General features: G+C 56.0%; 1 protein-coding gene across 3 annotated transcripts in view; it reads right to left on the bottom strand.

Moving 5' to 3' along the window:
• The window catches only part of UNC5B (unc-5 netrin receptor B), a 143,487-nt gene that overhangs the window by 12,988 nt on the left and 105,157 nt on the right, over positions 1 to 25,342 (bottom strand). For 2 of the 3 annotated variants that reach the window (XM_067000997.1, XM_067000998.1), the window contains exons 1-2: positions 23,071 to 23,230; positions 337 to 558 (exon numbers count right to left, since the gene is read on the bottom strand). In XM_067000997.1, the coding sequence (XP_066857098.1) occupies positions 337 to 558; positions 23,071 to 23,158 (310 nt within the window). In that variant the 5' untranslated portion in view covers positions 23,159 to 23,230. Of the gene's footprint in view, positions 1 to 336; positions 559 to 23,070; positions 23,231 to 25,342 lie in introns of those variants that run through there. The other variant, XM_067000999.1, reaches the window with a different exon arrangement.

Raw genomic sequence — 25,342 nt, 5'->3', positions numbered from 1 at the left:
TAATCCCCAGCATGGAGGTGCAGTGGAAAAAAGAAACCTGGGAAGGAGGAAGGAGATTGAGAAAGTCTCTTGGGTGAGGTCAGAGGACAGCAAGTCAGCCCGTTACGGTCCCATAAAAGAGCGGTGCCATTTGGGGTGAGAGACATTGGGCTGTGGGGATGGGAGGAGGAGGAGCAGGAGGCATCCTCCAGCCCCAGGACAGATCCCAAACACCTACCCAGCTCCTGGCCCACAGCCCCACCGGTCAGAGAGCCCTGAGGGGAGAAAAAAGGGCAGGAAAACCTGGAAAAAGAGGGGGCGGGCAGGCAGGAAGGGTGCTGGGGTGCTTGCGCTCACCCGTGACCTCGTCCAGGTCTTCCTTGGTGACGTGGTCATTCTGGTTGACCCACTCCCCGTTGCACTTGAAGTAGATCTGGGTGGCGGGGTTGGCCCTGCAGACGAGCTCCACGGGCTTGTTCTTCACAATGTAGGCGTCCTGCGGCTCCAGCAGGAAGTGGGGCAGCGTCTCCGCCGGGGCTGAGGGGAAGGAGTCGGGCAGCACGTCGCTGTACTCCAGCCCTGCAGGGCAAGCACATGGCGGAGTCAGACCCATCGCACCCCAGCACCTCCCCGAGGATGCTCAGAGCAGCACAAGTGGGCTGGAGGCTCCCCAGGGGAAAGCAGATCTCTGCTAGGTGGGGAGCATCCTGCCTGGGTACCCTGCCGACCCCAAACATCACTGGCCAGATAAAAACCACGCGGATGCAGCGGGGTGCACGCACATCGGGGTGTTATTGCTTAACCTGCTGCTTGTGGGCACCTGGCAAGCTTTTAGGTTGCACAGCGAGGCTTTTCCTTACACCCCAAAGAGTTAAGGAGCCTGCTCTCCTCTCCTGCAGCTCTAATTCCCAGCGCCAGGCACTGCAGCAAACAGCATCATCAGCCCGTGAGAACATCTCCAAGAGCTGGCGTGGCAGAAACAAGCCCACTCCCTTCGTCGCCCTTTGGCAAGGGGGCTCGGAGAGCCTGGGAAGCCGCGTGAGATGGCAGCAGGAGGAGGAGGAAGCTGCACGTGCCAAGGAACGGAGGTGCCCAAACTGCCTCCCGAGCAAAAACCAGAGAGTGAGGGAAAAAAAACCACGCGAGGTCAGTCGTTTAAAATCCATTTAGGAAAATTGACTTTCCATTTCCATTTAACGCAGCGCTACGGGAGAGCAGTAGGACATTCGTCATAATCCATTAACTGCTCTTTTGGAAACAATGAATTAAACTCGAGGCTAATTCCTGTCTCCTTGTCTCTTCCCCACCTCTCCGGCCATTCCCTCCCCAATTTCGCTCGCCGGGCTGTGATTTTCTCGGCACCCCACCACTTGCACGGGATGCAGGGCATCAAGGAGGCACTGTATCAGAGCAGCAAACACCACCTCTTTTTTCCCCATTTACAACTCAATTTTGCATCTGCCAAGCTGTCATTGCACTTTTTTTTTTTTCTTGTAAACCGTTCTGGTGCCATAAACCTAAATTTCCTGGCAAAGGGGGCAGGCAGGAGTTAATCCACAGGGCTGGCAAGAGAGGCAGCCAACAAAACTCAACTCAAGGGCTTGTGTGAAAACCTCTCCTCAGTCACACTACGCTCCTGCAGTGTGTGCACATCCTGCAGAGCCAGATCCAGGGCTTGGTGGCTGGGGATGTGTGCAGAGCATCCTCCAAACATCACCACTGTGGTGCCAGGGTGGCTCCCCCGGCACCCCCGAGTGCTCCTGCCTGGCTTTTGGGGGTTCCCACCTGCTGCCTTCCCTTCACTCTGGGTGGGCGCTTGTCTCCCACCTCCCTTTTTTGGGGCAGAATTCCCAGATTATCGCCATCCCAACATCCTACAAAGCTCAGGACCCATGGCTCAGCTATGTGGCATGCTTGAGCCACCACTTGAGCACCGTACCCGTTTCCTAAAGGCTACAGAGCACATCAGGACCTTCTGTGCAGCAAACAATCACGAACCACGTGCACTCAGAGGGTGGGGATGCAGGCACTTGAGGCTATGTGAGTTTTAGTGGGTGAAAAGCGGGTGCTTTTTTCCCCAAGCCGCTCGGTATTTCCCAAAGGGACAGTGGCTTGAAGTGGTTCCAGGAACCGGTACCCACTGGCAGACACAAGCACCTTCATCGCAGCGAGGATTTCCTGCTAAATCCTTGCACCTGCTGCTGCAAACCTCCTCTCAGCAAAAAATCAGGATGAAAACAGCCCAGAAAGGGGAGAAAAGTCACAGAGAAAGGAGAGGAAAGCCAGGGCGAGGAGGAGAAAAGCCCATGGGACATGACACACACCCCAAGGTGCCGCTTGGCATTTTCTGCCATGTTGGGCAATCCAGAGGCTTTCTGGGGGGCAATAAAAAGTCATGAGGCTTCTGTAAACACGGTCCTCATGTCTCCCTGACCCCACTCTGAAAAGAGGCCCTGGAGAGCTTGTAAGGGCTCGATGGACACCTGCAAGGGCTCCCTGTGTCCCTGGGGATAGCCAGGGAGGTGAGGAGCAAGACAAAGCCATGCCGTCCCCTAAGTGCTGCGTTCACGTTTCCCCGAGTCGTTTGACACCTGTTGCATCCTGAGAAATCCTGGGATGCAAACACTGCTGTAGGATGCTCAGGGGCAGCCTGGGTATGGTGCTCTGCATCGTTTGGGTCGCACCCAGGAGCACTGAGGGATTTGAGGAGGAGGAGGAGAAGGAGGAGGGACCAAGCCCTGATGCCAAGTGGAGGAGGAGCGGTGAGCTGGAAAAGGGAGGAGGGGAGAACAGGCGCTGACTTCTCTCCGGCCTCCTCTCCCCCGTTCCCTCATCACACGTTTTAATCCCGCGGGCTTGAGCCGGATGATCCGCAGCATCTGCTCCCGGGGGAGTTACGTGCAGATGTTGGCAGCCAGCGCTCTCGATGCGAGAAGATCGCCGACCCCAGCGGCACCTCGCACAGCGAGGCACCAAGCCAGCACCAACTCCCTCCCACCACCCCAAAGGCACGGCACGAGGGATGGAGAGGCCAGAAAGCAATTCCCCTGAGCTGGGAGAACCTCCGCAGGAAAGCGTTAAAATCCTCTCTCCTGCAATGGTTATCCCTGCAAATATTTGGGAGATTACAGGAGCATTAGTGGCGGCAAAGCCCAGTGCCCATCGCCGGGGCCAGGCGTCACCCCCGGCGCACGGGGTGGCAGGGACACGATGCTAAAATTAAGCATGGAGCTGGGAGCCTGGGTTTTTGTTGGATTTCTCCATCTAAACAGGGGTGCCCGGCTCATGGGGGTGTCCTGAGGCTTAAATGAAGTAACAGCAAAAGGATTTGAACGGTGATGGTGGTAGATGCAGAGCCACGGGCTGGCTGCCTGGTGGGCAGTGCCCGCTCCCAAGGGCTTCTCATCGCAGAAAGCCCTCCTGGGACAATTATGGGCTCAGCAAAAAGCAGCTGAACTTCTCCAAAAAGGCGCCCTCTCCCCCCGAACACCCCGCTCACCGCACGCACACCAGCATGGTCCCGAAGGCAAAGCCAAAAACCCTCTGGCATCACCAGGGGCTGACGCAAACCGCGGCGAGCGGAGGCAAGCAAGGCGGGGAGGGCACAGCGGGGCTACCACCACATCCCATGAGGACCTCACAGCCCTCGCCTGCAAGGTGCTGATGCAAAGCTCTGAGCTCGTTAGCTCAGCAGCCTGCGTTAACCTCATTAACCTCTCCTGCCACGGGATGGAGCCCAAATCGGAGCAGGAGACCCCACCGGGATACAAGGCTGGGGGCACACAAGGGGGAGATCTGGGTAAGGAGGGTTTGGGAAGGGAAAAAGAAGGAACACGGGCACCCGACCTCTTGTCCACATCCCCGTGGTGTCCAACACTCCTCCCAAACCCGTGAAATCCCAACACTTGAGGCGCGATTGCATCCAACCCATGGCCAGGGTGCTCAGCTCTGCACCTTTTGGCTGACATTTGCTGCCCCCAAAACCAGCAGATCCAAGCCCTGGGGACCCAGCAGGGGCAACACACCGGTACCCCCCAGCACGGAGCAGCAGGGCTTGGCAGCTTTGTCCCATCACCTCCCCTCCTCTATTTCAGCCAGCGCCCCAGGACAGGGGACATGGGACATCTCTGCCCCCAGCGTTTCGGCGCAGCTCCCCAGACCGGCCGGCTCCCCGCAGCAGGCAAATGTTGTAATTACAGAGGGCGCAGTAATGAGGGGGTGCTCCCAGCCAGCCCTAATTACACCCTTGGAGAAAATAAGCAGATTCCTCTCCCAGCGAAATTAAAAGCCTGCAGACGGACGCCTGCGCTGTGCACCTTTATTAAACAGGACTGGATGTGGAAGCAGGGAGGGGAGGGAAAAATCAGAGAAAGCAAAGTCTGGGCTGAAAAAGAGTGGGACGGAGGAGCCAGGCGGCACCAGGCCTGCTTTGCATGCAACAGCCTTATCGAACGAAAACCACCTCTCCAACCAAAAATCGTCTCTTCTTTTTTTTTGCAAAATCCATGGGTCGTGCTCTGGCAAAGGGTCCCCTTTAGGGGAAATCCCACGAGAGCATCCCCATGCTGAGGCAGCCTCCATACCCAAACAGCCCTGCTACAAGGGTCCCGAGGCATGGGAATCCCAAAACCTCCATCCCCAGATGATGATAATGAGGCTGTGCCCAAAACTTCCCTCGCTGTGAGCTCAGAGACAGCTTCCTGTGATGCCTCGCACCTCCCCAGAAATAACCAAGGAGAAGGAAAAAAGGAGGAATTATGTAGCAAATCCCCGTTACACTCTATTGTGCTCGAGTCTTTTGTGCTATTTCGCACGTTTCCTTCAGGGTTATGTTTGAAAACTATCGCCAAATTTCATCTACATTGGTTCTCATTGGGGCCCAGACACTTGGCTTTGTGCTATTTTAATGCCATTGTCACGCTCCCCTCGTGCAACCTGCTCTGTTTACAGAGCTGCGACATTATTTTTAATGGATATAATAATTATACGGACTTTATTTGCTTTGGCTCGGAGAAGGAAAAAAGCCAGCAGCAGATAACGTGGCAATACGCTGGTTATTCACATGTATGGCATGCACTGCCTTCCTGTTGTGCAAAGAATAATAATTTTAGCGAGGAAAGAGAGAAGGGAAAGGAAAACAGGGAATGAAGAGGGACTTGTTGTCCCGACTGATGCCAGAAAGTCCAGAGAATCATGAATTATCAATTCGAGATGCGGTGAATCAAGGGCAGGATGAAAGCTCTCCTCGGAAGGACCACGGTGGGCACGCACACAACAGGTCTCCTCTCCAGGCAGTTTCCAAATGCCAGCTCCCAGAGAAGTCAAGTTGCAGGCAGGAAGCGATTTCCTGTTCACACAAATTACATCCATATTTAAAAATGTAAATTCCCCAGCGCTCCAACTCGAGCCTGGCAATTCGGAGGCAGGCGTTTTGCAATGGGTTTTCTCGACATGCAAATGCGGAGGCAAACGTGTTTGCTTAGGGCATGCAAAAAAAAAAAAAAGAGAGGAAAAAAAACAAAACAACAAAGCAATTTAAAAAAATCAGCACTGTGAAACTACCTGGGACACGAGGTGTTCCTCCAGGAGGAGAAGCAGGAGGAGAAGGATGCTCTGCTGCCAGCCTGGTTATTCACCACAGGACGCCCCAGCTTCACATAAACCCTCCTGGGGCCAGCATGGGAACGCACAGGGCACAGGGCTTTGCCCTTGGAGCATCCCAATCCCCAGCTGGGAAGGGATGGCAGCAGCCCAACAAGGCACAGCAAGGAGTTTCGGCAGCTGGAGGAGCGGTGCAAAGGGAGAAGAAGGAGCTCACTTTGCTTGGTTGTGCCTTTTTTTTTGGCACCCGCCCTCTCCTCCCCAGCAGCTCCCCAAAAGCCCTGGGAAGCCAAAGCCTCCTGGAAGGCTGCTCCCTTGGCGTGAGGCTGCTGGTGGAAAAACACAAAACCTACTGAAAAAAAAAAAAAAAAAAGGAAAAAACAGCTCATTCAATGCCCCAAAATAACTAGAAATTCAAATGGGGGAGCAATGTCAAAGAGCAGCTGGTTAAGACCCCTTTATTAAATGGCCTTTAAAGTTGCCCTTAATCTTTCAGATTTGTTGCCCTGATCAAGAAAAAAAGCATTAACAGAGGATGGAAATATTCTGCTTTTGTCCTTTCTCTGCCCTTTTCTTCCCTTCTCATTTCACTGGGACAATGTGGGACAAACAGAAGGAAAAAAGGGGGGAGGGAGAGAGCAGGGATAGAAAGAGATTGGAGGGAAAAAAAATAAAAAGAAATAATCCCTGATGCAGAATATGAAATATTAAGACTTTGCTCTCCCCTTCGATGCCAGCCCTGCCCCTGTTCCAGAAGAAAGCCCTCAGCAGGGCTCGCTCAGGGCCGAGGATTCCCCATCCCCTCGCTGCTGAACTTTAATCCCTGCTGCAAGGCGCAGGTAGGGGAGCGGCTCCCAGCCTCCAGCTCTGCTCCTCCCGGAGGTTATCTCCAGTTGTTTCGCACTAAGTCTTTAAAAAATAAAGCAAAAAAACCTGATGATGTTTGGGACCAAACCAGAGGGGTGCTTAAAGCCTACGGGACCTCAGAGCCTGCTCCTTCCTTTCTCACCACCAGCAATTTCCACCTTTTGACTGTTCCTTCCCCAATTTGTCTGCGGAGGCTGGCTGCACAAAGCCAGCCCTGGCAATCCTTCCACCTTTTCTTCTCCCCACTCCCCCGGTGCTGAATTTCTCTTTCCTCCCTTTGTCCTGCCCCCGCTTGCAACCGGGGCTCCGGGCTCCTGCAGCCTCCGCCATCAGCCTCCTCCAAAGGTGACCCAAAAAGGTCCTCAGAGAGACAGGGGACGAAGGCTGATGCATGCCAAGGAGCAAAAAAAAAATGATGGAAAGAGGGGAAAAAAGCCCCCCAGCCTCGTCCTCTTGTGCCACGGGTCCCCTCCTCTTGCGCCACGGTCCCTTGGCACCCTCATTCCCACGAGTGATTTGCACTAATTGCTTTAAAGGTGAGGGCAGCACGCACCCCAGCACGCCCCCCTGATGCCACCGGGCTGGGATTTGCTGTCAGCAGCCATAAATCAAAAAAAAAAAAAAAAAAAAAAAAAAGCAGGCAGTGCTACAGGAGCAGCGGGGCCCGACCTGGGTCCACAAATTCACTGCGAGCAAATGTCCAGCTTCTAAAATCTGGTGCCTGGGGGGCCCTGCAGGTGCTGTGGGCTCCATCCTGTGCCCTTAAAAGCGAGGAGGAGCGGCCCCCATTCCAGGAAAACGCACTGCAGCAGGGCTCCTGCCCGTCCCAGGGGACCCATCAGGCTACCAGCATGTCCATCCAGCCTGATATATAAATTACTAATGTAAATTAATGGATAATTGAAGCCCTTTGGTCCTAAATATTTAAATTATTTAACAGGCAATTAAGAGCGAGGGAAAGGAAAGAGGAAAAGGGGCCTTAACCCCGCAGGTGGGGGGGAGAAAAAATAAAAATGGAAGTGAGAAGAGAGCAGCGAGAGCCAAACGCACGCATGTCAGAGGGATGCTGCCAGCCTCGAGCACATCTCGCTGCGGGTTTTTGCCAGGCTGCTTTTCCAGAGGATGCCCCGAGCCCCAGGGGGAGCCAGTTCTGCCCCAGTTTCTTTCTAGGAGAGGACGGCTTCAACTGCTCATCCTCAACTACTGCTGCCCACAGCAGTGGTGGCGACTTCCCAGAAATCACAGGATTTTTTAGGGATTTTTAAAATTTACTTCCCACCCCCTAACCACGAGCCAACAGCGTTCCCTTACCTAATGCCATCCCTAATCCCCTTGTTTTTTTTTTTTTTAAACCCCTGCATTCACCTGATCCAAACACCTTGAATCCATACATTTTAATCTTTTTTTCAGCCCCCCATCCCTCCCCAAATATACAAAGGGGCCGCTGGGTTGGGCACCACCAGTGCAATGAGTTTTCCGTCCTCAGAAAACTGCACAACGACAAGTGGAATGGGCCCAAAAAACCACGGGATTTCCTCCTCCTGCCTCCATCCCGAGCCAGCCAGGGATATTCCCACAGCTCCCCTGAGCCCTGGAGGGGGGGTCACGAAGGAAAATGCCCGGCGGCCCGTCGAGAAAAGACGTCATGTGGGAAAAAAGGCGTTTTAACAAAAGCGGTGCGTGCCCGGCACCGAGGGCAGGGAGACGCAGCAAGACAATAGTGAATAGATTTCAGATTACATCCTGAACTCGCGGCCTCCTGGGAACGGGGTTATAAAAACGCTTTTTATTTTGTTTGTAGTCCAAAACAAACAAGTACATAAAAAGCCCAACGCCGAGGAGCCAGCCAGGAAGTGAGCAACATCTGGGAAACATCTGGCCCCGGCTGCCCCGCAGGCTGAGCCCCGGCACAGCTCCGTGTACCTGCTCACACGCTTCTGAGTCAGCCCCGGCACCCCAAACACGATCCCCTGCCTCGAAAGGGAGCTCCCCGGGGAAAGCTGGGCCCATCACCCTGCTCCTCTTGCCTGGGGAGCGATTTGCAGTGTGCCCTGATGCGGGGTTTCAAGCATTGCAGGATGCTCCGAGAGTTGGAGAATGCCCTGGTGCAGGGTTTGGAGCACTGCAAGATACCACAAGCATCGCAGGATGCCCTGGTGCAGGGTTTCAAGCATTGCAGGATGTCCTGAGCATTGCAGGATGCCCTGGTGCAGGGTTTCAAGCATTTCGGGGTGTCCAGACCATTGCAAGATGCCTCAGTGCAGGGCTCTGAGCATTGCAGGAAACCCCGAACATTGCAGGGCACCCTGAGCCTTAAAGGATGCCCCGAGCACTGCGGGACACCCTGGTACAAGTCTTTGAGCACAGCAGGACACCCTGAGCATTAAAGGATACCCGGTGCAGGGCTCTGAGCATCGCAGGACCGCCCGAGCATCGCAGGACTGCCGAGCTGGAGCTATTTTATTTTCTCCTTTCCCTTTCCCACCCCAAACACCAAACAGCTCCGCAACAAGGCAGCACCAACACCGTAGAAGGGGCCGCGCAGCATCCAGCACCCGCTGCCCATTCCCCATCCTGGACGTGCACACTGACATATAGGACCAGCAGCTACACAAGTGACACCACGGCTCCGTTTCAAGGGTAAATAATTAGAAAAGTCAATTAATTCCCCCCAGCATTGCTGCGCGGTCAGCCCCAGCGCCTCGGAGCCGGGCACACGTGCGGCTTCCCCGCTTCTCTTTGAGAGTGCCAGCCTCAATCAGGCTTTGGGGAGGAGGGCGGGAGGAAATTAATGAAAGGCAAAGCTGATTACAAAGAACAATACAATGACTCAATCTGTTTCTCCTACCTCCATTGTATGAAGCTTTTTACATTTTTAAAGGTTTCGCCTGGTCCCTCAATGCACAATGGAATCACCTCCTGAGGGAAGCGGTAATGGCCCTGGAGACTTTTGAGCAAGACTGGACAAAACAGGGCAGAAACAATCCCCGAGGAAGGGCCAGATGATCTAACAGGTCTTTTGCATCTTTAATTTCTCACCCTTTTCTTTCTGCTCTTGTTTCAGGCACGAAACAAGTTTTTGCTAATTAGATGTTAATGCGGGAGCAGTTTCATTCTCAGCACATGGTGGAACCAAGAAAAAAAAAAAAAAAAAACACGTGCCAGGTCTGGGCACGAGGGATTGATCCTGAGGGTGCTGAGAGCTGGGGATGGCTTTTATCACCCTAGCAGAGGCATCAAAGCTTGATGAGAGAAGCCAAGGTGGCACAGCACCAAGCCAGCAGGGATGCCCTGATCCTGCGCCCACCCTGCTGCAGATAAGGGACCCCCAGCCCCGAGCAGGATTGGGTATGGAGGGCCACCACGGTGCCAGGAGGAGGAACCCCAAGGTCCACAAACGCACAAGGATGGGGAACACCAAATCTGCGGGGATGGGGATCTTGCTCCCCTCACTAATGGGGCCGGTGACCCCACGGCGTCCCCGTCCCACCCCACAGCCCCACGGGGGTCCTGGTGCCTGGTCCCCAGCCGGGACGAGAGCAGAAAGCTGCCGCTCCGAGCCCCATTTATGACCTTCCAAGGGGGAGCCCGCTGACAGCTTCACGAGCTTTTTGTTTTTCAAGTAGTGGTTTTATATTTACGACCTGAAAGGGAAAGATGCAAGCAGGCAGACCGTCATGGGGCTATCTGCTCCCGACCTGCCCCCAGCCAAGCAGTTCCAGGAAGCCATAAAAAGCGATCACATTTCAGCCTTTTTCCCCCTCCTTCTCTCTCCCTCCTCACTAAAAACACCTCTTTTTTTTTCTTTCTTTTTTTCCACGGTGGTCATTTCTTTCTAATGCTCACCCCCCCAAGGAAAAGCATCAAAAATTAATGCAGAAGCTTCAGGGAAATCACAGGGGAAAACAAGAGGCCCCATGTACTGGGGAGCATCCCGGTGGAAGTGAGACCCCACTAAGTTTGGGGTCTTTAATGGAAAAAGGTGGCCAGAAGCTGCCTTTGGGACAGGGACCACATTCCCCTGCTCCACATCCCAGAGATGGAGGCACTTCCCAGCAGAGCCAGGCTGGCAGCACCGAGAATAAAGGCAGGAGCAGGGCGCTGAGCTCTTATTTATAAGCTTAGAGGGGGGAGAGAGGGCAAAACTCCCCAGAGCTCAGCGTTGGGGCTGCAGAGAAATGCCTTTGGGATGCATTCCAGCCAGCAGCTTGCCCCCCGGGAAGATAAGCGCCTTCCTTCACCTCCAAATTCCTTGGCAGAGAGGAGACAGCCCGGGTTTTAATGGCACACAGAGATGCCACAGCCAGGACACAGTGGTGATAAGAGTTTTTTTTTTTCTTTGTCTGAGCCAGCGGGTCAAGATCTGGTCCTAGGGCTTCCAAAATCCATCGCCAAAGACACTGGGGCTGGGGGACGGGCGCACCAGGGTGCCCAAGGCGCAGGGGTGCCATCGTGGCTGCTCTCTGCTCTTTTAAGCCACATAAGCCAGGGCGGCGAGGGCCCGCAGCCAAGAGGCAAGCGAAAATCCTCCTTTCCCTGCCCTCGCCGGGGGTGGGATGCCAAATGCAGCGGAGCAAGGGTTTGTGCGCGGCCCTGGGCATGCTGTGCCGCAGCCCCAGGCTTGGGGCCGTGCCCCACAGCTGCCTCTCATTACAGCTTCACCTTCCCCACTCCCATCCACGGCTGGGCTGCGAGAGCCGGACGGTCTGGTAGAGCCAGTCGGCAAGAGAGAGAAAATAATAATAATAAAAACTATAAAAAAAAAAACACCCTTTCAAGCAGGGCTAACAATTTTCTCAGCGCACCGGGGGCAGCGAGTGGCATCCCGGGGTGCGGGAGCAGCGGGGCAGGGATGCAGGGAGCCTCCTCTCCTCTTCCCTCCCCTCTTTATCTGCTGCCTGGGGCTCTAGCCCGGCGCCTGCTGATAATCAGGGAGCGTATTTGAAACCCCGGCGCCAGACAGGATCCTTATCTCGAGGAATGTGGGATGGGGGCAGCCCCTGCAACAGCTTCGGGAGAAAGGGGGGAGGCAAGAAGACCCCCCCCACCTCGTCCAGTGGGTGCACACACACACATGCACGGACCAGAGGAGGGAGGAAGGGATGGGGTGGGTGACAGGCGGGCTGCACAGAGCCAAATTCCCAGCCCCAGCGTGGCTGCAGGCGGAGGAAGCTCCCCGCCACCCGGCCTTGCGCAAGGGCCCTGTAATTACCCGGGGAAAATCGCCCTGCTTTGCTTTCCCATCGAGCCAAGGCGCCCATGCCACGAGCATCCCAAAATACTCAAAGATCTCTAATGGCTTGGGGACCCCCTGAGGTCGGAGCAGCCTTTATGGCAGGATGGAGGGGGGAAAAATTATGAGCCCCCCAAATCCTCCCCTCTGCCGAGCCCCGGGGACATGCGCCGGAGCTGCCCGCAGGCCGGGCAGGAATTTGGAGCAGGCTGGGGGCAGGGAGGGAAGGAGGGGAGGAGAAAGCCAAGCCAAGGCGCTGGGTTTCCGCCTGCCGTGCCCCATTCCTGCGGGAAGCCCTGCTCGGCCCACGGTGGCCGTCCCGGTGCCAGCCTCCTCCACGTCCCAGCCCAGCGGCACCCGCAGACCCTGCTCACCGCACCCTCTCAGGAAGGGGAGACCCGGTAAAACAGGCAGAAAACAACCCCAAAAGGGATTTTCCCCCGCACCCGCCAGGGCAGAGGCGGCGGAGGCAGCGGTGCAAGCCGGCGCAAGCCCCGCACGGGCATGAGGAGAGCTCTGGGTGCAGACGTGAGGCACCAAAAGCAAGATCTGGAGCAGCACCAGGAGCCAACGGGCACCAAGAGATGAGCAACCACTAAAGCCTGATGCTCTCAGCTCTGTCCCAACCCTCCACAACCAGTGTATGATGCTCCAATGTCCCAAAAAAGCCACAAGGAGTTGTTCCTGTAAGCAAATATTGCTCACCAGCCTTGCCCCACGCTTGCAGGAAAGCACCACATGGCACAAGCACGCTCAGCACCCGGTGCCATAGGTATGTGCGTCCACGGGCAGCCCAGCCGTGCTCACATACAGCCAGCTCAAAAAGCCTCTGCCGGTGCCACCAAACCCCCAGGGGGGTTGTACACCATTAAAGGGATATTTAAAATCACTAATAAGGGGCTGATGAAGTTTGGGAGCTGCCGACACCAGCCATATGCCTCCGACACGCACGGTGCAGTCGGTGCCGTGGCAGCGCAACTGCAGGTACCAGCTCGCCTAATTAACCGGCAGAAGAAAGCCTCATTTAAAACAAAGCTCTTATTTTATTTATTTGCTGACAGTAGCAGAGCAATTCCCTCCGGCACGACGTGAAAGCAAACACGCTGTCCTCAAAATAAACCGCCACGGGCTTTTTAATTTCACCCTTCCACAAGTGTTCCCTGGCTTGTCTTTGGGAAGGGAAAAACCACCCGAGGTGGAGCCAGCCTGCAGCCCCCATTAGCATGGCAGAGGGCTTGCAGAGCCGGCTCGTCACCCCCTCACCAAGGCAAAAATGTAAGCACATGTTAATAAAGTGTCCTTAGGAGTGTCCCCCCAGTGCTGCCAGCCTCCTGCAGGTGCCCATGGGACAGGGATGCTGCTGGTGCTGGTCCCCAAAGTCCTGGCCACAGGAAAGGAGCAGAGGGCCGCTGTGCTTTTATTTAGCATCTTTATTTCTTGAAGTGCTTTAAATAGATATGGATTGACTCTCAGCTCTGGTTGTTGCAGCTTGAAAGGGAAGCTACAGGCACTTTGATTGATGAACATGAGACTGTTCCTCAGCATCCAAAGCCACCTGGAGCCTCCTCCTGCCTCAGCGGCTGCCGGGTGCCCTGCATCTCCCTCCCAGTAAGGGCACGAGGATGGCAGCATCATGCAGGCGTTTACCCTCCTGTGCTATGGTTTTGGGCAAGGGCTGCTCCAGGAGTGCCACAGCCAGCGTGGTGACCCGTGGTGGAGACCCCCAGCACCCCAGAAAGGATGGGGACCAGCCCGCAGGCAGACGATGGCTCCGCATCCCCTATCCATCACGCCCAGCCACCTCTGTGGCCAAGATAAGGATATCAGCTCCACCGAGCCAGACCTTCCTTCCTTCCCCTGCCACCTTCCCCACTCGCTCTGAGCTCACCCCGATCACCAGGTTCACTCTCTTCCTAGCAGCAAACCCAGGCAGCGACTTCTAAATTTATGAAAACGGGGAGAGATGTCATGAGTTTTTACGGACAGCGCTGGCTAGGACATGCATTTTTCTTTCCAGCGATGAAAGTAATTCCTTTCGGTTAAGGAGTAAGTAAAATCACACCGGGAAGCCAGAGGTAAATCTATTGCAGCGACCCTGAGCAGGCACTTCCCCAGGGCTTCGAGGCAGCAAACTTATCAGGCACCGCGCTGATAACACATCCAGGCTGAACCATAAGTCTTGAGCGCATAAAAGGTATTCCTAACTGCAAGCTGGATTAGCAGGGGAGGAAAAAAAAAAGGTTGAGAAGGCACAGAGCGGGCAGAGAACGGAGATGGGGCAGGTCTGGGGTTTGGCATCGCTGCCACCAGGGGATACCTCCAGACGGATGCTGCTGCATCCTGCCACCTCCTGCAGGTCCGGTTCGTCCTTCTTTCCAAAAAAAAAAGCCACAACAAAACATTTCTTTGCAGGAGTGCAAGGGTCACCACTCCGGTCCCAAAGCCACCGCCTCCCCGTGCGGCGTGCGGTTTGAGCACCAGGAGGAGGGCATCGCATCACATACAACCGCATCCAGGTCTCTGTTGTTTCTTCTTTTGTAGCCATGGGAAGAAAGAGCTGCCCTGTAATCATCCCTCCGCTGGCTCCCGCGCTGCTTTTGGCACCAGCCAGGGCAACACAGGGCTGCTTTGATGTGGCAGCTTCCAAACAGTGCCATCGTGCCGGTACTGCGCCGAAATTAAAGCCCTGCTCGCAGTCTCGCTCGCTCCTGGAGGCAGCCTGCTTGCCTCGGACTTAATCTCCCTTCCAAAAGCCTGCAATACGGCGAGCTGACCATGTTTCTTTCTAAATAAGCACTCAGGAAATTTAAATTGCTCCAAAAATAATGCCTACTGCCTCTTTCTGATGAGAGGAGCAGCTCTTTCCAGCTCTCACTGATGTTCTTTCGGTGAATGCTCTGCATTTCTTGTTCCACTTCGCACGTGTGTAAACACAATTCCCCCCCAAAATGGGGAGCAGAGCAGCTCCAGACCAGGATTCGCTAAAAAACCCACATGTTTTCTCTTCACCAATGTTTCTTCATAGCTTTGGTTTACTTTTCGGTCCAAAATTATTGAGGTTTTTCCCTCCTTCCCTGCAAAACTTAGTAACGTGAGCTCACCAACGCGGAGACGGAGACCAAAACCTCCCGCAGCCAGAAGTGACCTCAGCCGCGAAACATCACAAGGGGCAGCTTCAAAACAGATTTTATATAGAATTTTTTTTTTGATTCAGAAGCGATGCCGTCCCTCTGCGTGCGCTTTATCCAGAATAAGCACCCCGATTCTGGAGGAAGACACACTTTGCTTCCCCAAAAGGCCCCCTCTCAGCACCCCGCAGACCGCACTAACGCCTCCCAGCACCCTGACATCTCTTCCCTACCAATCTGGATTCTTTTAGGAAGCCAGGCTAAAAACAGAAACCTCCCTCCCCAAGGCAAACAAACAAAAAATAACCCAGACAGAAAAATAAATACTTTCTCGGGCACGGGACCTCTTCTTGGGCCGCGGTGCCCCGGGGTCCCTTTTGGGAGGGCTGGAGCATCGGTAGCACCTCCGTCTCCTCCCGCATCCCACACGGAGCGGGGTCCCCACGGGCTGGAGCAGGTGGTTTCCAAGCTGACAGGTTGCAAACAGCTCCGGCGAGCCGCTCAGGGGATCGGATATTGTCTCCGTGCCTCTAGGTTTTGGAAGGGAAGATCCCTCCCAGCTAACAACTCGGCTGCTGCCCGCCCTGGGTCTCACATCCTTTTTTAAAAGCACCTCCACCGACTTCCAACAACTCTACGAGTGCCTGCGCATCACTTTTTCCACCCTGTGAAGGGAAAAGTGAATATTTTCACGTGCCCATCCCTTACAGAGCTGGATCGAGACCGTTTGGACACAAAAACAACACGGGGCTTGCTTTTCCAGCACGCTCCCTGCCCCACGCGTCCACGGGCGCATTCTGGGGGGATTTCCAGCCCTTTCTCCCCTTTTTTGGGGCCGGTCTGCCAAGAAGCACCAGCCCTCTTGCAGAGGCTCTGAGAAATACTGTTCTGGAAGCTAGGCATGGTAGAAATTACCAGGTTTTGGTCAAAACCTTGATGTCTTCAGCAAATCTGAGGGTTTGGGGCTGTAATTTCTCCCCTGAGACTGAAGCTCCCACTAAAAGACAAACTTTTACAGTCTTCAGGGAAGGGGGAGAGGTCACGGGAAGTTTCCTTGGAGGAGAGAAGGGGATGGGGAAATTGTTTCAAAGCCTGAAGAAGAAAATTATCAAACCCACACTGCTCCTTTGGCAGGGCAGATATGGAGAGGAGGGACCTGGAAGGAGGTCGAGCAAGTTTTTTCCCCATGGGATTTCACATCTGCTCTCAGCTGTGCCCCCAGAAGGTGGCAAGACATCCCAGAGATGGGAAGAGGGCAGTTGGACCCTAAAACTTCCTCTCTTGCCTTCTCATTAATGCACAGGAGCCACGAGCCCAGGACAACTCAGAGAATCTTCTTCCCAACATCAGTACTGCTCATTTATGGGATCTTCAGGCTTTGGGACCAGCCCTGAACACAGGGGCCAGCAATGACACCGCAGAGCCCCGGCAGGGACCCAGCTCCTCCCCGAGCAGCTTCTGACCCTTTCAATCCTCCTTCCCGGCCGCGCCGCATCCCACCGGGCCGCGAAAGGCCGCCGAGCTGTGCGGCTCCGGCTCCTTTTGTTCCCCCGCCGTTTGCAGCCCTGCAACTCGAGCCTGGCAGAAAACATGTGGTTTGCATTCTCTCCCCTCTACTTTCCGCAGCCTTCCCCCTCTGGAAGCAACGAGCCCTTCCTCTCGCGGGGAGGAAATCGCAGGCATACCTCTCTGAAGATGGAGAGGCTGCAGCGAGAGCCCCGCGCTGTGCCCGCCTCGTGCAGCCGTGAGGGATGCGCCGTGCGCCCAAAAAGGTGGACGGGCGTGGATATGTACTTTGGGGTGAGAAGGGGGAAGGCAGAGAGGGTGTGCGGGGCAAGGAGAGGCTCCAGGCCACCAAAAAAACACCCAGATGCAGACCTCAAGCCCTGTCCCCTCGTACCAGCAGGGGAAAGCCAGGAAGAGCAGTGATCCCGTTGGATGGGCGCATCGCTGCGTGCCTAAAGGCTGCTCCAAGGGCAGGCACCAGCCACAGCTGGGGGCAAGCATCAACTCAGCCTCTTCTCCTTTCCCACGAGCATCATTCTTTCCATTTGTACCATATTTTTAGGTTAAACAACCCAGCGAGAGGGAGCCTTAAGGAGCAGCACTCTCAGAGCATCCCCTCAAACCCGCCAGGCCCCTCACACCCACATCTGCTACACAGAGCAGACTGAACCCCGGGGGGCTACAGGATGGGTGCCCCTGGCCAGGGCAGCACCAGCTGTGATAGAAACCAGGAGCTCTGCTCTCCACGAGCCCCACGGCCTCTGCGAAGCATGCCAAGCATTGCTGACGCACTCACCACAACAACAAAAAGCCCCTCGATCCTCCAGATTTCTATATATATATTTTTTTTTCCCCTGCAGCCCAGAATCAGAAAGCCTGACACTTTCTCAGAGCCAAGCACTGATGGATTTCACTTAGAGGGTATTACAGAGCCGGGCTCACAGCTCGGCACGCTGTGTCCCCGACCGCTCGGCGCCCCGCATCCGTGCGGATCGGCCGGGACCCCGGCTGCAGAGCCGGCGCGTGGGATTTTCCAGCCCCGGCAGGACCGGCCCCAGCACGCCCCAGCCTCGGTGTTTTTGCTGCAAACTCCAAAGGAACCTGCCCATTTCGCCCCGCTTTGCATAACCAGTTTATCCCAGTGTTTGTTTTAAAAACTTCGGCTCCTGTTAGTCACTGCTCAGAGCAAACCGACCCAGCCCTATTTCCAGCTTTTGGAGCTCGCTTTTCCAGCTTTGGGCAGAGCCAAGGTTTTTATGTTGTTGTATAAATTTTAGGGCCTGAAATATGTGCCTCCGTACCTTGTTTTATACATACCCGTTGCGGCCGCTGCCCCGGTTATTTTTGAAGTCGCTCTCTACAGGTTACAACACGGTAGCTGGAGCACCCAACACCCAGGAAAGGGATTAAACGCATGGCTAAAATGCCTTCAACCCAAAGCTGGCATCCCGAGGCTATCACAACACGGTACTTTTAACATTCAAAACCTACACAAAAAACCTTTCTTGCTTCACCCTAACAGAGCACAGACTGTCCATTCACCAGCAGTAATTCACCCAGCACAGGCACACATGGAGAAAAAGGGAGAGTCTCACAGCCTTTGGTGCTCAGCAATCCCTCTGCACCACCACATTTTCTGGTGGCACGTAGCAAAATGAAGGGTTTTCAAGCTTTCCTTGCTTTGTTCCAAAAGGAAAAACCTTCCAAATACTATTCCAGCACAAGAACTGGGTGGCAGCACGCAGAAGGGTGACGATGAGGTCTCCATGGGGGTTTGTGGCTTCAGCACAGCGTTGGGTGGGATCCATTTTGCTCCCGAGTGACCACAGAAATACATCCTGCCCCTAACCGATGGGGAAGGGAGAGGAAGGCCTTACACCCTTTGAACATGCCTGCAGAAGTCACTCTTTGGCATAATGCATGTGGTGCTAGGGATGGGGAAGAGGCACTCAGAGGGCTTCATCTGCTGCGGGCTGGATGCGCCCACGGCTCCAGTGATGACCCAACCCCAAACCTCAGCGTTGAGGCCACGAGCAGACAGCATCACCCCAATGCACCCCAGGCGTGTCCCTCCTCCTGTTTTAAATCCATCCCGAGGAGCCCCTGGGCTCCCTAAGCTCCCGCCCAAGGAAAGCTCCCACGCCATCCGAGGCATCGCAACCCCTTTCATCGCCGCCCACATCCACCCCCGCGAGCCGCCCGGCCGGGAAGCCCGGTTCTTGTCCTACAACATCTCCTCCTCCTCCCACCCGGGTTGCAGGATAAGCACTTGCAGGCTGCCAGGCAGCAACGAGGGGGTCATCGGGGATAATTTCCAGGCTGGCAGCTCCCAGGGAGGAGAAATGCTCTGCAGACGCCTCACCAGGCGACAGCAGATCAAGGCAGGGTGGAGAAGAGCTCGCTCATCTCCCTCGCACCGTTTAACAAGTCACCGTGTCAGTCCCCATAAAACTTCAATGGGGAGGGATGCTCGATGGGAAGCAGTGCCATGACTTACATGAGCCATCCCTGCCCGCTCAGAAACCCCTCTTGTCCTCATTTTAGCAAACCAAATCCTACTCAGGTGCAGCTACTTCGAGGTGTGCTGGATCCATCCCTCTGGCAAGCAAAAGCATCCAAAAGTGGTCCTCCACCTGTGTTCAGTAACATCAACGCCAAGCACATTTCTCCAGCTATACAAAAGGGGATTTTTACTCTTTCAAACAACATAAAACCATAAAAAAAAAAACCAACAATACACAAAACATGAAGCTCAAAGATGCTGCCCATAGCATCATTCCCAAAGGACCACGAAGCTCATCCACACCCAGAGGTCCTCACCTCTCCTCCGAACTGCAGCTGCTCACGCCAGACCCCAGACACGTTTAACACCTCAAAACAAGATTTTCCACGCTCTTTCAAAGGAAAACAATTGCTCGGCTTCAGGCTTCGTAAGAAGAGGAGGCAAGGTGACCCGAGGGACCCGCACAGAGCCACACCAGCAGGACCACCAGCAAGCACGAGAGATGCCAGGACCCAGCTTCGAGTCCAGATGGGTGAGCATTTGGTAACACCTGGGGACAGCCCATGCTTGGAGGCAGGGCAGGCAACCAAGCCCCTTCTTCCCAGCCATGCTGGGGCAGAAAATGGGGGCAATCCCTTTTTCTTGCTCCATAACAGAAACTAAAGCACCTCTCAAAGCTACAAGGAAGCAAACCAGCTCCAAACATTTACTTCTCAAATCCCAGGGGGATTATCCCAGCCCCATCCATCTGGGGCGAGCCCCGCTCCGCCTCCCCATCGATATTTCAATCCACACAAATCTCGTGTCAGGAGCAAGCCCGGTCCTGAGATTCTGGGCTCCGTTTGGGGCTGCTGGAGGAGGCAGCCCTGATGCGCAGCCCTCCATCATGCACCTCCAAGCCTCCCCAGTGGGTTTGGGGAGCTGGTAATTCCTCCTCCCCGCAGCAAGGCAACAGCAGCCCAAAACCCAGAGGGTCTCAGAGAAGACCCAGCCTGGAGCAGGGGGGGTCCCTCAGAGCGGGAAGGGACTCGCAGGAGATGAAAGCCAGCCTGCAGGACACGCCGGAGCAAGCCCCGTGCTAAATAATCCCTGCTTCCCAAGCAGTGCTTCACGCTGCCTTTCCCAGCCCGATTTTTGTTCAATGTCGGGGTTCACGCTGCCCCTCCCTCCCCTCCAAGGGCACCCCGATGGTGCCTCACCAAACCCCCGCTCCCAACTCCCCAAATTTTCTTTTTTTCTTTTCCTTTATAAGCTCAAAACAAACAGCAGAGACAAAAATCCCCCGAAAAGCCCAAGCTCAGCAAAGCCGCGGCTGCTCCCAGCCCGGCGGTTTCGGAGGAGGAGAGGGCTGCTCGCGCTTCCCCGCCGCGCTCCCAAGGAGCAGGTCCGGGGCTGCCAGCCCAGCGCATTCCTGCGCCGTGAGTCAGGGCTCCGAAAAACCAGGAGGCTTCAAAAATAATCCTGGCGCGGCTGGGATGCTTCGCTCGCCTCCACCACGGCCCCAGCTCCCCGCACAGGACCGAAATTCGGACAAAACCCTCGGGGACAGCATCGCCCTCCAGGCTGGGGCTCCAGTGCACGAGTAGAAGCCAAGCCCTGCTCCGAAACAGCCTCGGTTGTAAAATGTCAAGTGCCAGCCGAGCCTGGGGACAGCCAGATGGGGGTTTTTGGGGTTTTCTTCTCCAAAGCTGTGCATTAATGCAAGCCCTCAGTAGGTCAGGATATGTTTTTTCCAGCTGGATCCAAGGAGCCGCATCACCCCAAAGTGATCAATTCACCCCTCCTGCAGTGCCACAAGGGGAAAGAGCTCTGGGATTGGGGTGAAGCATCCCACTCTGCATCTCTTGAGGTCCCTTCATACCAGGAGGGACAGGATTTTCACGCCACCAGCCCCAGACCCCCAGCACCCCTAGTGCAAGGGCCCAGTCCCCCTCGAGCGCTGACTCACAAGCAGGGCTGGCTTGCACAATACGAGTGATTACAGCAAATTACAGCTCGTCACGGCGAGGCACACCAAAAAGCAGAGGCGACGGGCCTCGAAAGGCCACGAGGCGGCCGGTGGCACCAGCAGGGGCAGCCACCTCTGTCCGAAAGGGCGAGGAAGGTGAGACGCAGGTGGGAGCTGGGGGAACGCTTCCCCTCGCATTAGCATTGCTAAAGCTGGGGGATACAAGTGAATAAGGCCCAGTAGGAACCTGGGGCTTTATGGCCCCGACGTGTGCTGTAATGAACTCCTCCAGACTCCATCGAGCCCGTTCCACCCACACCTCGCCGCCCCACGCTTCCTGCCGGGCCTGGGCTGCTTTGCAGGGCAAAGCTTCCCGTTAACCTGCGGGGCTGGCTGCCTGATCCTGCCAGCCCCAGGCTCGCCAGGAGCAGGAGGAGGCGCGAAGCTGGAAGCCAAAACACGGGTTTAGTTAACTCCTGTCTCAGCGGCACAGGGAGGGGAGCCGGCTGGCGCGGCACCGGGAGGACCCGCAGGACCTCGCGCTGCAGGAGCTCAAGGACGCGGGTGTTATTTCTTCCTGCCAAGCACGGAGAGCCACGTGCGGCTGTCCTCCACCTCCTGGGACATCAGGATGGCAAGCAATAGGTCCCCATGCAGCTCTCCTGCCACCCATGGGGACGATGCAGGGGTCACAGGAACCAGTACTGTCACCGATCCCCTGCTCCCCTTCTCCCCAGGTGTTGGGAACCCCACGGAGATCCCATTCAGATCCCAATCTCCACGGGTATTTGGTACAGAAGAGGGGCAGGAGGACAATCTGCCCACCATAGAGACATCCCTATTCCACCCCACAGCACACCCATTATCCTGGGTGTTTTAATCTAGGCTCTGCATCAGGCACAGAGCAGCTGAAGAAGAAGGAAAACCAACTTTCTGTGATTTCATACAGGCACGCCGGAAAGCTCCCCACATCCCCCTGGTCAGGCTCGACTCGTTTTTGCTTCTTCGTTCCCTCCCTCTCATTTCACGGGCATGCAAAAGCCAAGAGCAACGCACAGGACGGAGCCAGGCATGGGGTGCTGATGTCCCCCCCGTGTCCCCAGCAGCCACCAAACCCCCCAAACCCTCGGCCTGTCTGCAAGCGAGAGGATTTCCCTGCACCGCGACACCCAGGCCACCAGAGATGCCACTGGCAGAACCGGGTAGGATCTTTGCACGGCGGGGGCGGACAAAGAAAATAATAAATAATAATCTGATTAAACTCCCTCCCCAAAATTCCTCGTCGCCTTAATTACGCTTCAGAAGGGAAGGCTCGGCTCATTTTCCTAGAAAAGCAGCTTGGCAGGGGACGCTTTCAGCGAGCAGCCAGGAGCTGCGGGGAGCCGGCGGGATGCTCTCCCTGTAAGTTTCCCCCGGGATTACAGCCGTGCCCAGGGCAGGCAGGTCCCATATGTATGGCTACGGCCTCCCCAGCCGCCAACTTTTCAGGGCTCCACGTCCGAGCATCAGAGGATGACTTTCTGCATGTGGCCACGGAGGAGACACCCGCTGCCGCAGGACGGAGCGGAGTCTGGAGGTGTCATTTGTGGGGAGGGGGGAGGAAGGAAATAATTTTTACATATTTTTATAGCAAGAGGCTGAACTGGATGACGATGGGAGCCCCAACGAGAGCGGGCAGTGGGAGGGCCGTGCCTCTGTTTATTTTATTGTCCGTGGCAGGGATTACGACGGAAGGGCAGGATTTTAAGAGCATCTCAATCACAAGATTCGGCGCCGCACAGGAAACTTTGAAAAGCCATAGCGGAAAAATTAAAAAATAAGAAAAAAAAAAAAAAAAAAAAGATCGCTGAGCTGCCCGGCCATCCAGAGCTGGGTTTTTAGAAGAACACAGATAAAAAAAATATCCAGCCTGAGTAATTACTTATTTGACCCGCTGGGAAATTACAGCCCACGGTGTTATAAACAGGGATGGGTTTGTTTTGCTCTTCCCAGACGGCAAGGGAAAAAAAAAAAAAGAAAAAAAAAAAGAAATAAAACGGCGCAGTAAAACCAAAAGCAGCCGAACCGAGCGGCGAGGGGGGAGCGGCAGAGGAGCAGCCCCGAGCCCTCCCCGAGCTCCCCCAGCCCTGGGGGTGCAGCGGGGGAGTCCGGAGAGGGGATGCTCGATGACCCCCATTTCTCATCCTTTACATCCCAAAAAAACGGGGGGAGACGCAGCCCTCCGCGCTCAGCCAAGGGGATGCCCCCCCCCAAAAAACTTCCCCCCACCCAAAAAAAAAATAGCCAAAAAAACCCCACAACTTACCTGCGGCGGCCAGCGCCCAGCGGCGGTGCAGGAGGAAGAGGAGGAGGAGGAGGATGAAGATGCGGCGGGGGGGTCCCGGGGGCTGCATGGCGGAGCGCAGCGCACAGCGCACAGCCGCCCTGCGCGCCCGCCTCGCCGCTCTGCCGGGCTGCCCGGAGCCGGGAGGGGCGGGCAGGGGGCGGGAGGGGGCGGGAGGGGGAGGGGCAGGGGAGGGGCTTTTCCCCGCCCCCACCCCCCCCCGACCCCTCCTTGCCCCCCCCAGCAGCCTGCGATGAGCTGCCCCCAGCCTCAGCCCCCCCCCCTTCCCTCTCCAAGGGTGCTGAAATCCCACTCCAAATTTCGGGGGTTTTGGGCAGAGATTTTGCTTCACGGAAAGGGGGTGCCCCTAATTTTATTTTATTTTTTTTTGCTCCCCCCCAGCTCTGAGAGCCAGGAGGGAAGCACAGGAGGCAGGGTAAAATAATTCAGGTGGAAGGGACCCGCAAAGTGGTCACCTCCAGCACCCTGACCGCTCCAAAAAAAAATAAAAAATAAAAAACCCCGCACAGGGGAGGTGCCCTGCGAGCCCCTCCTCGGTACCTGGGAACCCACCCCCCCCCCGTCCAAACCCGAGTTTATGGGTTTGCAAACTTCTCCGGGCGAGGATTTGGGGGATGTGAGCCCTTCCCTGCGGCGGAACGAGGCGGGGGGGGGGCTGCTGGGGGCACTGCAAGGAGGGTGCGAGGCGCAGGGGGGCAGCAGGAACCGCGCAGCTCGGGGAGAGGGAGCTCCGGCAGCCCGGGAGCTGCTAAGCGGGTTTCATTGCCGGCAGCCGCAAGGTTTAGGGACTGGGGGGAGAAGGGACCCTGGCAGGGAGGAATTACAGCGGCCAGGGCTGGGGTTTGGCACCGGCTCCCTCCAGGATGGAGGCTGGCACCCTAGGGGGGTGGCACCCAGAGGGTGGTACCCGGCGGTGCATCTCCTGCCCCGCAGCCCTCCATCCCCTATATTCAGAGCAGGGCGACGTGCTGGAAAAGGCTCGGGAGTGAAATCAAAATCTCCTTGCCAGCTGCTATCACCATAAAAGCCTCGAATCTGGCTCGCGTGTTGGGGGCCGGGACGCACGGACGCCTCCCCAGCACGGACAGACGGCCAGCACCACGCACGGCCACTCCACAGCCCCAGCACCCTCGGTGCAAAGCATCCTCTGCGACCGTGCAGGCATTTATCCTGGTCTCAGACAACACCGATAACGCTGGTGCTGAGGGGCTCGGGAGAAAAGCTTGGTACGAGGAGCCCCTTGGAAGCGGAGCGGGTTTTTTGCCCGGAGCTTGTTTTAGAAAGCTGGGAGAACACGGGGTTAAACTTGGTGGCGTTTAAGTCATCGTCTGGTATTCAAAATATGAATTAAAGCAATGCAAATTAATGGGTAGCCGACCGCTCTTTCGCAACCGTAGAAAAAAATACGACAAGGCAAACTATCATTAAGGCACGAGGGCTGTTTTCCCTCCCAGGTGTTTTCATGCTGCCCCTGCTTTGCCTCGAAATCCCTGGGGTGCATGGCTCAGCCCGAGCCCCAGCGCTCCCAGCAGGTCCTGGGGTGTGGTGAGGTGCTCAGGTCTCAGGCACACAGCAAACCCTGAGGGCCTGGTGGCCACGAGGGGAATCGGGTGGCCACGAGGGGAACTCTCCAATGCTTGTCTTGGTGCCCCCACATCTTGCGGGGGACATGAGCTTGCGCTGGGGGGGACGCAGGTCCTACGTGCACCCCAGCACCGCTCCTGAGGACCACCAGCCACCAGCTCCCTGATTTGCAGGGCACCATCCCTCACCCCAGCAGGGCTGACACTGCTCCCCGAGCAGTCCCTGCTCGGGGAAAATGGGCTTCCCCAGGGGTAGTGGGTGCCTGGGTGGGAGCCAGGGGTCCCTGGGTGGGACCCCTTGGCTCAAGCTGCGGTCCCCGGGCTACCCCAGGACCAGGGAGGTGAAGGCAAGGAGCCTGCCTCTCGCCACCAAACCCAGCTGCAGATGGGCAAACCCATCCCAAACGGGGCTGGCAGGGAAGATGCAGCACCCTCACAGCAGCTAGGGATGGAGAAGGGCCACCGCAGGAGCAAGATGTGACACGCAGAATCATGAAGAGAAGCAGCAGCATCCCCGTGGAGGTGCCGGGAGGGAGGAGGTGGTTGTGGTTCAGCGGCTCCCGAGCCCTTTCTGCTTTGCAGAGCTTTACAAGTGATGCAGAGCCGGCGTGTGATTCGATTAGGGACCCACTTCGCTTTGTACCAGCTTC

Source organism: Anser cygnoides, chromosome 7 (assembly GCF_040182565.1).
Source record: "Anser cygnoides isolate HZ-2024a breed goose chromosome 7, Taihu_goose_T2T_genome, whole genome shotgun sequence".
NCBI lineage: Eukaryota > Metazoa > Chordata > Aves > Anseriformes > Anatidae > Anser > Anser cygnoides.
This window is presented reverse-complemented; position numbering and strand designations above follow the sequence as displayed.